Genomic DNA, 13,228 nt, shown 5'->3' with positions numbered 1-13,228 from the left:
TTATTGTATGATATTCATTATTGTATGAAAAATGGTTAGAAGTTTGTCTTTGTATTGACTTTATGTCTAAGTCATGTTGAGTAAAAAACTTGGTCTCTTGGTAAAATCAAAGAAAAAGGTTGAGAATATTTGTCCCCCATCAAATTCTTGTCCCCCATCAAATTCAAGACAATTTTGGGTTACAAATGGTAAATACCAGATAAACAAGCAAATTCGTAGAATTGATATCCCCCACCAATATACTTCTGGACACGAATATTTCTGGACAGATTGACAATACCAATGTGCATCATCCTCTTATCCATTTATATACTCGTACCAAGTTTCAATGAAATCCGTCAAAGCACTTCCAAGATTATGGCTCCAGACACACAAATAAAAGCATTTTTTTCAAGATACAAAGGGCCATAACTCCATTATCATCCAATGGTGTACAATTCCATTTGGCGTGCATCATCCTCTTATCTATATATATACTTATACCAAGATTCAATGAAATCCGCCAAAGCTCTTCCAAGATATGGCTCCAGACATAAAAGTGCCGGACGGAAGGACGGACAACGCCAAAACAATATCCCTCCGCCTATGGCAGGGGATAATAGGAAAATAAGAAAAAGCTTGCCAAGCAATATGTTCCCCTACTGCTGAAAATCCACCATTGTCAGTATTTTTTTATTTGTTGCCATAGCAAAATCACAGACAGACTCGCAGACAGACAGACAGACAGACGCACAGAGCGCAAACCATAAGTTTCACCGGTAGGGGACAAAAAATACATTAGATTATATTGGTACAATTTAATCTTTGTCCGGCAAGTAATGATAGCTTGTCAGACCAAATGTTTGAACATTTATGGGAGCTTAAGAAGTTTCAAATTCATCTTTAAAACTTATAAGCATGAAAAATATAGGCATTTGTTTGATTTATTACCTATACAAATACAGTGTACAAATGTGTTCTAGACAGTACATACAAATCATTATTCAATTAATAATAAATAAATTAACTAACCTTGTTACTTTACACCAATGAGCATTCAATATAAAATACAAACTACAAAGATCACATGATACCTATGTGCTAATATTACCACTTGAGAAAGTAGTTACTTTTTACTGTCTCTTCGAAACCGATGCCATAAATCTTTCATCATAAGTTGTTGCATCAAGGAATGGCAAAAGTCTTTTGCTGATAATACGATGGGATCAAATATTTTGAAGTCTTCTGTACTAAGAAACAGCTGTTTGCGCTGTTGTTTTCAGGACTTCTTTGGTAACGTTTTCTCTTGTTTGTAACATTCTTTGTCTTGCCTTCTTGAATGCATCTACAATTATTGATATCTCAAAATTAACCCTTTGCATGCTGGGAAATTTGTCGTCTGCTAAAATGTCGTCTGCTGAATTTCTAAAATTAGCATTTTCTTCGATTTTTTCAAAGAATATTATAAAAATAGCAAACAGTTTGGATCCTGATGAGACGCCACTTTCTGTGGCGTCTCATCTGGATCCAAACTGTTTGCAAAGGCCTTCAAAATTCGGTTCCCGCACTGAAAGAGTTAAAATGTTTGCAGCTGTCTCAAAAATTGCATGTAATTACTGCTTTTGCTTTTGGACTCAGATGTTATTACACACAAATCCTTTATAATTGTTTAGTTAAAAAATAAATCCTTAATACTTTTTAAGATATGCAACACTATTTGTGTCTTTTATGATAAATTCTGTGATAATTTTCAACATACATACATAAATTCAATTTCATACATACACACATACATACATACATACATAAATGCATGCATAATACATTCATACATACATACATGCATGCATGGCATGGCATGGCATGGCTGGCTGCATGCATACATACATTACATACATACATAAGATACCAGTTGTGACAGTTGTATAGCGACAAAAAATAAAATCTTCTATAATACACATAGTTTTCATCCAACTTAGAACGCTGTTTTAAAAACATGTTTCAGTAGATCAGAAAAGTATGTTGGTAAAAAAGCATAAACCTCACATACAGTTTATGGGACTGATTAGTTCAAACAAACAAAGAGTACATGAACATACCTAACACATTTGAAATGTTTTGCTGCATGGCACTGATTCTGGAATACAGAGGGTAAAGCTAAATTATGTAAGAATATCAAACAAATTATGTACATTTCTGTTGACTGTGAACATTGGTGTTAGAATATTTTCAAACTATATCAGAAATGTTCTTTAAGAACAATTTCTCTTGGTGGGGATCGAATCCGTGACCTCCCGGGTGCTAGGCGGACACCATATCCATTACACCACTTTTTAAGTCATCCTTCAAGGTTAAAAAAAAAAGCGGCGCATTAGGGGGCATTGTGTTTCTGACAAACACATCTCTTGTTTGTTTATATTTGAATAAATGATGTATTTAGAAACTCAAACACTTAGCGCGATACTTAATAGTGAGTTCCTTAAGTGACTTGTTCAGCTTATAACAGAACTCAAACAGGTCATGAAATACATGGAGCTTATGGGAATCACCACATTATGATATATAAACACGACTTGCGCTTGTAAAACAAAATCACCTTTACTGCGCTTTGCACCGCAGCTATTTTAGTGAAAATTGTGCAAGTCCCATAACAACACCAACTATTTGAAAGCATTTTATAAAAATACCTCTGGAAAACATTTATGATTGAGAACAATTCTAAATTCAAGACCCATAACTTTGCCAAAAATCAATTGACCGTTACACAACTCACAATTAATCTGTAGGTCATGTAGGTAGTGTCACATATAACAAATCAGCTCAATATCTTAAAGCGTTACGTAAAAAAACTCGAACTATTTCTACTTTGTTAGTCCAAGGACCATAACTTTGCAAAAAATCAATGCTTCAAAACAAAACTCACACTTCATCTGAGTTACATAGGTAGACTTGCATACCAAAAATCTGCTACAATATCTGATAGTGTTTCTTAAAAAAAACTCCAGAAAACTAGTCCAAGGCAAAACTTCACCAAAAATCAATGCATCACAACAAAACTTACACTTCATCTGTGAGTTACATAGGTAGACTTGCATACCAAAAATCTGCTACAATATCTGATAGTGTTTCTTTAAAAAAAACTCCAGAAAACTAGTCCAAGGCCCATAACTTCACCAAAAATCAATGGATCAAAACAAAACTGACACTTCATCTGTAAGGCATGTAAGTTGACTCACATACCAAAAATCAGCCCGATATCTGAAAGCATTGCGTAAAATACTTCCGAAAAACAGTAATTATAGAGAATTTTTAGTCAGGTGCCCATAACTTCGCCAGAGATCAATAACGCAACTCACACTTCATCTGTAGATAGACTCCAATACCTAAAATCAACTCTATCTGAAATCATTGCATAAAAAAACTACCAAAAACTGAATATTTCAAAGTCTTTGCCAAAAATCAATAAACCACTATGAAACACACACTTCATCTGTAAGTTATGTAGGTAGACTCACATATCACAAATCAGCTACATGTATGACAGCGTTTTGCAAAAATCCTCCGGAAAACAGAAAATGTCGAAGTCCAAAGCCCATAACTTCACCAAACATCGATCAGATTGAAACTAATATTTCTTCTATAACTCATGTAGGTAAACTCATACTCAAAATCATCTACATAAATGAAAGTGTTGTGTAAAAAACTCCAGAAAAAGGAATGCCTGACAGGCTGTCGGGCAGACAGTCCGACTGCTGTATGCCACCCTAACAGGGCATTAAAAAGCAAGTGTTAAAAAACAGTCTGACTTGCATGACAGAGTTTACATTTTTAATAGTATCAATAAAAACCAACTATTTTCACAAAGGCTTAATGAAGTTTAAATCTATTTATTATACAATATTGCAAATTTGCAAGGTAATTAAAGGAATGTTGATAAGATTTATTTCAAGTTTAAACATTTTCAAAGTAATTGTGACTTAAAAGACATTTCAAACAAATATTTGTAATGCTTATTTGTTCAATTATAATGTAATCCATGACTACTAAATTGCAATCATGTTTTTTTTACTCAAATATTGATATTCTGCAGATTAAAATGTACACATGTTTCAATGATGTTCCTTGAGTCAAAAGTAAAATGTAGTACTTGTACTAAAATACAGATGCACGAGATTGTTAGATAAATGCAAAACATTTGTTAAAAGAATGTCAGGATTCCACTACAGCACAGTACAGGATTCCACTACAGCACAGTACAGGATTCCACTACAGCACAGTACAGGATTCCACTACAGCACAGTACATACCCCAATGCCTCCAGGAGGGAACTCAGCGACTGTTTAGTGGCCTTCTTCTCACGGAATGCCCTGTGGAAATAATACCGATACATTGGAGACGCATTTTGGAAAAACTGGGCTTAATGCATGTTTGTAAAGTGTAGTCCCAAATTAGCCTATGTGGTATGCTAAGGCTTATTACGGACGACACTTTCCTATAAAACTGGATTTTTGTTTAGAAGAGACACCATATAAACAAAAAATTCCATCAAAGCATCAAGTGATGTGCCTGGTTAACCTATGTACCTGGGACAACACTTCAAGCACATGCATTGTGCCTGGTTAGCCCTTGTATCTGGAACAACACTTCACGCACTTGCATTGAACCCGTTATCCCTGAGCAGGGCTGACTTGTGAATGTGGACAGAACAGTATTAAGTATTGCAAAAATCTGAAGATGACTCAGTGACTTGTTTAAGCAACTATCATGTATCAGATTTTATGAATTGGAATATGATAAAAATTAATGTATTACATAATTTGCTGCTGAAACTATTTACAGGTTAAAAACTTGTTTACCTTTCTTTGACAATGACAGCTTAATTATTCCGTAAAAATTATAATACAGTCAAAGAGATTATATGGGTCTCTTTTACAATTTTTTTGACAACTGAAAACTACATATTATTCTTAAAACTATTTGTTTTTTAACGGGTTCTAGCTTGAATTGTTTTAATTGTGGGGTGCATAGTTTTTTCCAAGACAAGTGCTTATTTCATCAAAATGTATTCATTACGACCAATTGATGTTAATTTTTTCGCAATGTGGAACAATTGAAAGTCTATGTCTTGTTGGGACACGCATTCTCTCACCTTGACTGCAGGATAACATTCAAGTTGACATCCACACTCCCTGTTGATTCTGTCTTGAATCCATACTTGCTCAGATGTTTGCCCTGCAGTAGAAATATACATGCCTGTCAGGGTATCCCACAGAAATATACATGCCTGTCAGGGTATCTCACAGAAATATACATGTCTGTCAGGGTATCTCACAGAAATATACATGCCTGTCAGAGTATCTCACAGTAGAAATATACATGTCTGTCAGGGTATCTCACAGATATATACATTCCTGTCAGGGTATCTCACAGAAATATACATGTCTGTCAGGGTATCTCACAGAAATATACATGCCTGTCAGGGTATCTCACAGAAATATACATGCCTGTCAGGGTATCTCACAGTAGAAATATACATGTCTGTCAGGGTATCTCACAGAAATATACATGCCTGTCAGGGTATCTCACAGAAATATACATGCCTGTCAGGGTATCTCACAGAAATATACATGCCTGTCAGGGTATCTTACAGTAGAAATATACATGTCTGTCAGGGTATCTCACAGAAATATACATGCCTGTCAGGGTATCTCACAGAAATATACATGCCTGTCAGGGTATCTCACAGAAATATACATGCCTGTCAGGGTATCTCACAGAAATATACATGCCTGTCAGGGTATCTCACAGAAAATCTTACTGGCTAACTTACTTTCTATTGATGTTATTGATTCAAATCTTGCCTAGAAATACAGAGAATGTGGATGGTATGGCTGTGTACTTAACCCACAGAGAATGTTGACGGTATGGCTGTTTACTTGAACTACAGAAAATGTGAACGGTATGGCTGTGTACTTAACCTACATTACATAGAATATGGTTCGTATGGCTGTGTACTTAACCCACAGAGAATGTGGATGGTATGGCTGTGTACTTAACCCACAGAGAATGTGGGCAGTATGGCTGTTTACTTGATCTACAGAGAATGTGGACGGTATGGCTGTGTACTTAACCTACATTACATAAAATATGGATGGTATGGCTGTGTACTTAACCCACAGAGAATGTTGACGGTATGGCTGTTTACTTGACCTACAGAGAATGTGAACGGTATGGCTGTTTACTTGACCTACAGAGAATGTGGATGGTATGGCTGTGTACTTGACCTACAGAGAATGTGGATGGTATGGCTGTGTACTTGACCTACAGAGAATGTGGATGGTATGGCTGTGTACTTGACCTACAGAGAATGTGAACAGTATGGCTGTGTACTTGACCTACAGAGAATGTGGATGGTATGGCTGTGTACTTGACCTACAGAGAATGTGGATGGTATGGCTGTGTATGTTGGGTCCTCCAGTTCTGGTGAGCCACCTATGAAGAACCTGCGTAGCTGAGAGGTCACAGTTGATCCCACAGGACGCCAGCAGTGTAGTCGCTCCTTGTGTTGACCTGAAAAAGGGAAGGGGCAGAACTTAGGTCTGTATAGCTTGATTGGTTAATTCTTTAAATTAAAGAATTTTGCTTATTTGTTTTATTTGATGTTTTTTCCAAATCTAGTTTAGTCATATCTCAATTGGCATTAGTTTCATACACATTTGTTTGCATTAAAGGCACTTGTACCAAGTGAACATATTTATGCCAGAAACTGACAACTGCCTTAGTTGAGTCAAAGGTAGGAATAGAATGGATGTAGAATGATGTTATGACCATTGCCCTTACAGCATTACAATGTCTCACAATTTAGAACGTGATCAAATCCAGTTAAATGCTTTTATGACACACTTTGTCATAATTATTTTGAGAAAATGTTCCTCCTGAGCAATGTATGAAGACCCAAGGCCAGGCAAACACATATCTGACAAAAACACTCAACAAACTTAATACTTAAATATTTGCTTGTTTAAATCAACATCAAATTCAGACTCCGTTAACTTGCAATTTGTTTCAGAAAATAACCTGCTAAACAAAATAAGCTTAAAACAAATACTGGTAAGTTTTCAAATCATTGAAATCAATAATCTTACTTGATCTCTAAGAAATTTTCAACAAAATCACTAAATGTGGCCTGAAAAATAAAACAGCAAAGTAGCAAACTAAAGGTAAACACACCAGGTTGTCCCGGGACTGACAGATACGTGTAGCCCTCTGTGCGGAATCTGTTCCAGGAATCAAGGGAGAGAACTTCCACCATGATGGTCGGGAATCGAGGCATCTCAAACTCTGAAACAGCAGACTATTGATTTTAATCCTACACTCTGGCTTGTTCTGATTTATTCAGTTCACTTTGAATCATGCAGGTGGAATTGTATTGCTATATGAACATATTTGAACCAATGGAAAAGTTGTGTGAGGCAAAGTATGATTAAACAGAAAAATCATAATTATATGACTAGTTCCGGATATATAATGAAACACTGTACAGCTTTAATTTGTAATTTTTAAATGTCATATGATTATATTACAGGCAAATTTCAACTATATCAGAAGTTGAGCAAAATATTAAATATCCAAGCAAATGAGAAATTTATCAACTGTCAAGATCAACCTGCATTATGCAGAAAAAAAAGATTGCTTCCTCTTAAATAAATGTGAAAACAGCTTTCAGTTGGAAATCTGTATCAGAATGTGTAAATTATACTTTATTGTTATGAAACGATACTCTTTTGTGTAATAGCATTCTGTAAAATTGCCACAGGTATAGTCACATAATTTTCAAATTGAATGAGCAAAGTGAAGGACTTGGATGGATATTTGTAGTACACTGTCATTTTGTATTATCCTGTTTTGTATATTTATGATTCACCTGCACGTAAAATATTAAGGTCTCGTTCCAGAGGAATGATTTGCTAAAAATAGAAATGAAAAATCATGGAGTAAGACCAGTGTAGGCAATTGTATGATTTGAACGATTTGTTTAGGTGAATGCTTGATTTGAAAGATCAGTTTAGGTGAATGCATAATTTAAATGATTTGTTTAGGTGAATGCATGATTTGAAAGATCAGTTTATGTGAATGCATGATTTGAAAGATCAGTTTAGGTGAATGCATGATTTGGAGTATCAGTTTAGGTTAATGCATGATTTAAATGATTTGTTTATGTGAATGGATGACTTTAATGATTTGTTTAGGTGAATGCATTATTTCACTGATTTGTTTAGGTGAATGCATGATTTCAATGATTTGTTTAGGTGAATGCATGATTTCAATGTTTGCATGCATGATTTCAATGTTTGCATGCATGATTTCAATGATTTGTTTAAGTGAATGCATGATTTCAATGATTTGTTTAGGTGAATGCATGATTTCAATGATTTGTTTAGGTGAATGACAAGACAAGACAAGACAAGACAATTTATTTTGTAAATAAAGGCCACCGGCCCAAAATACAATATACAGACATGTCATATTTAACATGCATGAGTTGTGAATAGTTTTATGTTTAAACTTTTCGCATTAACATATATATAAATAATACAATTTTCTTCAATGTCAGATCATTATTTGTTTTCATCAGATTAATAAAATCTATTTCTTCTCTGTTTCCTGTATACCAAGAAAAAAGGTGAATGTTACGTTCTTCGTGAAATTTAGAACAATAAAAAAATACATGAAATTCGTTTTCAATGACACGTGTGTTTTCTACATTTAGACAATGTATACAATATCGAAGACCATGCTCTATACCAAGATGTCGTCCAGTTTCAATAAGAAACTTGTGGTTGGAACATCTGAACTTTGCAAATGCTTTTCTATAAAAGAATGGTATTTTAAGCGAAAGATATTTTTCTGGTTCAAGCAATGATTTATACATTCTATATGTTTCACATCTAGACGAGTCGAATAAACTCCCTGACCATTTTTGCGTGTTACAACAAATAAGGCGATCTTTAAACAGTTGTAAAAATACATCAACATTGCCAACATCTTGAGACACCCAGACATAACCAAATCCATAATTAAATAACAGATTTTTTACAGAAGTAGCCCAATTTGTCCTTCCGATTTCATCCTGGCGTTTTAACATATTATAACAATTTTTGGATATCTATGCAATGGCATATGAATAAGTTTACACCAGTATTTAACACACTTGAAATGATATTCTACACATAATTCTAATCTACCAACCTCCCCTAGGGCCATGCAATTGTTTGTTGACCTATTCAAACCAATAAAATCTTTGCAAAATTGAGCCTGGACTTGTTCTATATTTTCAGAAAGGGTATGACCCCAAATTTCAGCCCCGTATAAAAGGATCGGCTTAACCATTGAATCAAAAAGTTTAAAATACTCTTGAATGTCAAATTTTCCAAAATAGCCTTGGTAACTTTTTATGGCATTAATAGATTTTCTTGCTTGCATTGCCAACTTAGCTTTAGCCTTGGACCAACTTAATTTAGGAGTAAACAGTAGACCCATGTACTTGTACACTGACGTGACATTTACATGCTTTCCATTATAGAACCAATTTTCATATGACCGCAATGGGCCACCATTTCTAAATACAATTATTTCGGTTTTCTTTTCATTAACAGTCATGCCACTCATTCGACAAAAATCAGAAATACTATTTAATTGACGCTGTAGTTCAATAGCCGTTTCAGAGCAACTCGCAACATCATTGGCAAATAATATACATTGTATATTTGGTATGTCATCCTTAATAAAAATTCCTTGATGACCCTGGTCACGCAGGTAAAGGGATAACTCATTTATGAATAAATTAAAAATGATCGTGCTAGTTACGTCCCCTTGTCTTGTGCCAATGTTACACCTAAAATCAGTGGTAACATTGTTATTTATGACTCGCACGCGACTCCGTAAATTAGAGTACATAGAGACAAGGACATTATAAAGTTTTCCTTTTAAACCTATTTTCTGCATTATGTCAAATAGTTTATGGTGCAATATACCATCATAAGCCCTTTGAAAATCAACGTATAATACATAAAACCTTCCTCCTGGCTTAGTTATATATTTTTGTACCATGCTTTGTAATACGAATATGTTATCAATTGTAGAATAACCTTTCCGAAAACCTGATTGCGACTCATCTAGTTTGCCAAATTCTTCGGCCCAAGTACACAATCGTGAATTAACAATATTTCCAAATATTTTATACATTACATTTATTAAAGAAATACCTCTATAATTTGTCGGTTCCAGTTTAGAACCGCATTTGTGTAAGGGAACAATAATGCTTTCGCTCCACATGTCAGGAAAAACACCTGTATTAAGAATATGATTAAAAAGAGAGCAAAATACTGGACATATAACATTAGCCGTGTTTTTATAAAACTCTGCCCCTTTACCATCAAACCCCTGCGCCTTTCCCATTTTTAATTTATTAATACTTCTCATTATTTCTTCTTGTGTGATAGGACTATTTAGAACTAAATCATATTCAGGTAATGCAGCTTCTTCAGAAGTTGCAATCATGAGCATATTTTCTCGATATAATAAGTGATTAAAATAATTTAACCAATCACTTTGTTTGATTTGTTGCTGATAACTACAATGTGAAGCTTTTTTATAATTTGCACTTTTAATTGTTTGCCAAAATAAATTTGGATTACTACGTGCTTGGCATAGCCTATTTCTCATATTGTGTTGGAAAATATCCTTCTTGTTTTTACACATTTCTTTAAAATTTCTTTTTTCGTTTATGTAAATTTGCAAATCCCCCCTTGAGCTTGTGACCCGGAATTTTCTCAAAGCTTTATATTTACAATATTTCAAATTATCACATTCATTATCCCACCATGGTGTATCTTGCCGTTCATAAACGTTACGTTGTTTGGTTCTATTATGGACTTTCATGTTTTCTGCAGCAGTTTTATAAAGTGATACTATTGTTTGAAGAGCCTGGTTCATATCTACAGTAATTTGATGAAAAATGTTGTCTTTGCATAAGTTATACATATTAACAAAAGTCTCAATAAATCTATCCCTAAGCGTATCATTCCATTTAAATTTATCAAGTTTAATATTATCATCAGTGATGTTACTTTGAATGCTACGGGAAGAAGGTAAATCAACATTCCTGTTGCTATTTTTTCTATGAAAAATCATAGTAGCGCATATAGGGAAATGGTCAGATTCATCAAAGGATAAAATATTAAACTTCGTAACAAATTGAAATAAATCAGTTGAAATAATGTGATAATCAACTAAACTAGCTCCATTTTGTGTAATGCATGTAAACTCACCATCAGGGTCACCAGTAACACGCCCATTGAGTATATGAATTCCATGAGCACAGCAGAGTTCTAATAAAGTATGCCTGAATGAATTATAAATATTATCCTTATTATTTCTAGGCATCTCAAAATCATCTGTAGTGTAGTCTACCTCTGAATTAAAAATAAAGTCAATGTTATCTGCAGGAATGTAGTCCAGCATAGTTTTAGTCCTAGCATTTAGATCACCTGCAAGATATAACATACAATCGGGATATATATTTTTTAACAATAAGAGCTTTTCGTCGATATAAGTAATTCCGTTTGTATCATCTCTGTGTTCGTATATCGGTGACCCTTCTGGCGAGACATATGCAATGTACAAAATAATATCAGATTGACAATTGAAACAGCTCACTTTCAAATAAAGTACAACACAATCAATAAAATCCGAACAAATTCGTGTAACTAAGCCATCTTTTGTTAAGTGATTTTTTACAAAAACTGAAATACCTCCACTATTACGTAAAGCATTATTTTGCCTAACTCTGACATTATCAAAGCAACAATATCCTTCTAATAAATCATTAAACTGTCCGCTAATATCTCCCCACGTCTCTAGTAAACCTAGAATATCGAAATTTGTTAAGACATTTAAAACAGAACAGTTACCGGGGTATTTACAAACTTCTTTAACCCGCACACATTCCACGTGCAAATATTTATGTTTATTTTTGGGCCTTGACCCACTTCCTAGTCAACACCAGTTGCATCGCCCTCCAAAAGAAAGTCCGTCTCCGATTGGCTATCCCCATCTGCTCCATGGTCACGTGATATATTGCTGTCAACACGTCCCGATTCATGTTGACCACTTTGCAGGTTATTCCCCTCTGCTCCATGGTCACGTGATATATTTCTGTCGACACGTCCTGATTCATGCTGACCACATTGCTGGCGATCAGCGTTGCGTGACTGTCCATATTGTCTCACTCCACGAATTCGGCGAGAATTATTCGGTGGCGGGATTTGCTGGTGTCGATCCGCGCTATGTACCCGTGAATTGCCTATACGCTCGACCGATTGTGTTACTTCATTAAACTTGTACACGTCTCCGTCGATTACAAGTTTATCGAAGCGTAGCGATGCAAATTTTCCCTCGTTTCTGGCCGTGACTAGTTTATGCGACAATTGTCTTCTGTGTAATTGGACTCTTTCAGTAAAGTCCTCTCGTACTGAGAATTGTGATTGTGCAGTTAGAGTTTGACGCGCTGTTTTAAGAATCGTCTCTCGATCCTTATATCTGGAAAATTTCGCAATTATTGGGCAGTTGTCTAATCGCTGACTTCCAACCCTATGCGCCCTTTCAATCTCAACATCATGCATATCTGTCAGCCCAAGTGTGTTTGAAATAAAGTGTCGCACCTTCTGTTCAGTTTCTTCCCAGCTCTCACTCACACGCCCATTAACACCGAGAAAACGTAAATTGTTTCTGCGTGAATGACCCTCGAGACGATCTAATTTGGATGACACATTTGAAAGCTCCTGTTTCATACTCATATTCTCCTGTCGTAACTGCTCATTTTCGTTTTTCAATATGTTCACAGTGTTACTAATATCGTTTATTTTACTGTTTATAGATGAGAGATCATTTTTCAATTCCAATTTCATTTCACGTAAAAAATTCATTACCTCAGAATCATTGTCCGTTTTGTTTGATCTAGTTCTTGAGGTTCGTTGTGATGACTGCGGCGGCGGCGGCGGTGTTTCCGACGCTGGTACCTGAGAAAACGATAGCGTTTGCTGTCTGGTGTTCTTTGTGACCGGTCCTGGATTTTTTTCCACATCTCCACCCAGTAGTGTTAATAACGAGAGGGCAATTGCAAGCCGCAAAACTACACTAACGCACTGCCTTTTAACACACAAAACACGCAGTTTAAATCCAGTTTTAA

At 35.2% G+C, this 13,228-nt stretch overlaps 1 protein-coding gene across 2 annotated transcripts in view; it reads right to left on the bottom strand.

Moving 5' to 3' along the window:
• Positions 1 to 909: 909 nt before the first annotated feature.
• LOC127862546 (tectonic-like complex member MKS1) overlaps positions 910 to 13,228 on the bottom strand; it is a 34,294-nt gene continuing 21,975 nt past the window's right edge. Inside the window, exons 14-19 of one of the 2 annotated variants that reach the window (XM_052401715.1) lie at positions 7,210 to 7,320; positions 6,416 to 6,549; positions 5,129 to 5,211; positions 4,287 to 4,346; positions 2,079 to 2,116; positions 910 to 1,324 (exon numbers count right to left, since the gene is read on the bottom strand). In XM_052401715.1, coding sequence (XP_052257675.1) covers positions 1,230 to 1,324; positions 2,079 to 2,116; positions 4,287 to 4,346; positions 5,129 to 5,211; positions 6,416 to 6,549; positions 7,210 to 7,320 — 521 coding nt within the window. In that variant the 3' untranslated portion in view covers positions 910 to 1,229. Of the gene's footprint in view, positions 1,325 to 2,078; positions 2,117 to 4,286; positions 4,347 to 5,128; positions 5,212 to 6,378; positions 6,550 to 7,209; positions 7,321 to 13,228 lie in introns of both variants that reach the window. The other variant, XR_008040674.1, reaches the window with a different exon arrangement.

Source organism: Dreissena polymorpha, chromosome 1 (assembly GCF_020536995.1).
Source record: "Dreissena polymorpha isolate Duluth1 chromosome 1, UMN_Dpol_1.0, whole genome shotgun sequence".
In the NCBI taxonomy this organism is placed as follows: Eukaryota; Metazoa; Mollusca; class Bivalvia; order Myida; family Dreissenidae; genus Dreissena; species Dreissena polymorpha.
The sequence above is the reverse complement of the archived record's forward strand: the minus strand, read 5'-3'. Positions and strand labels throughout refer to the sequence as shown.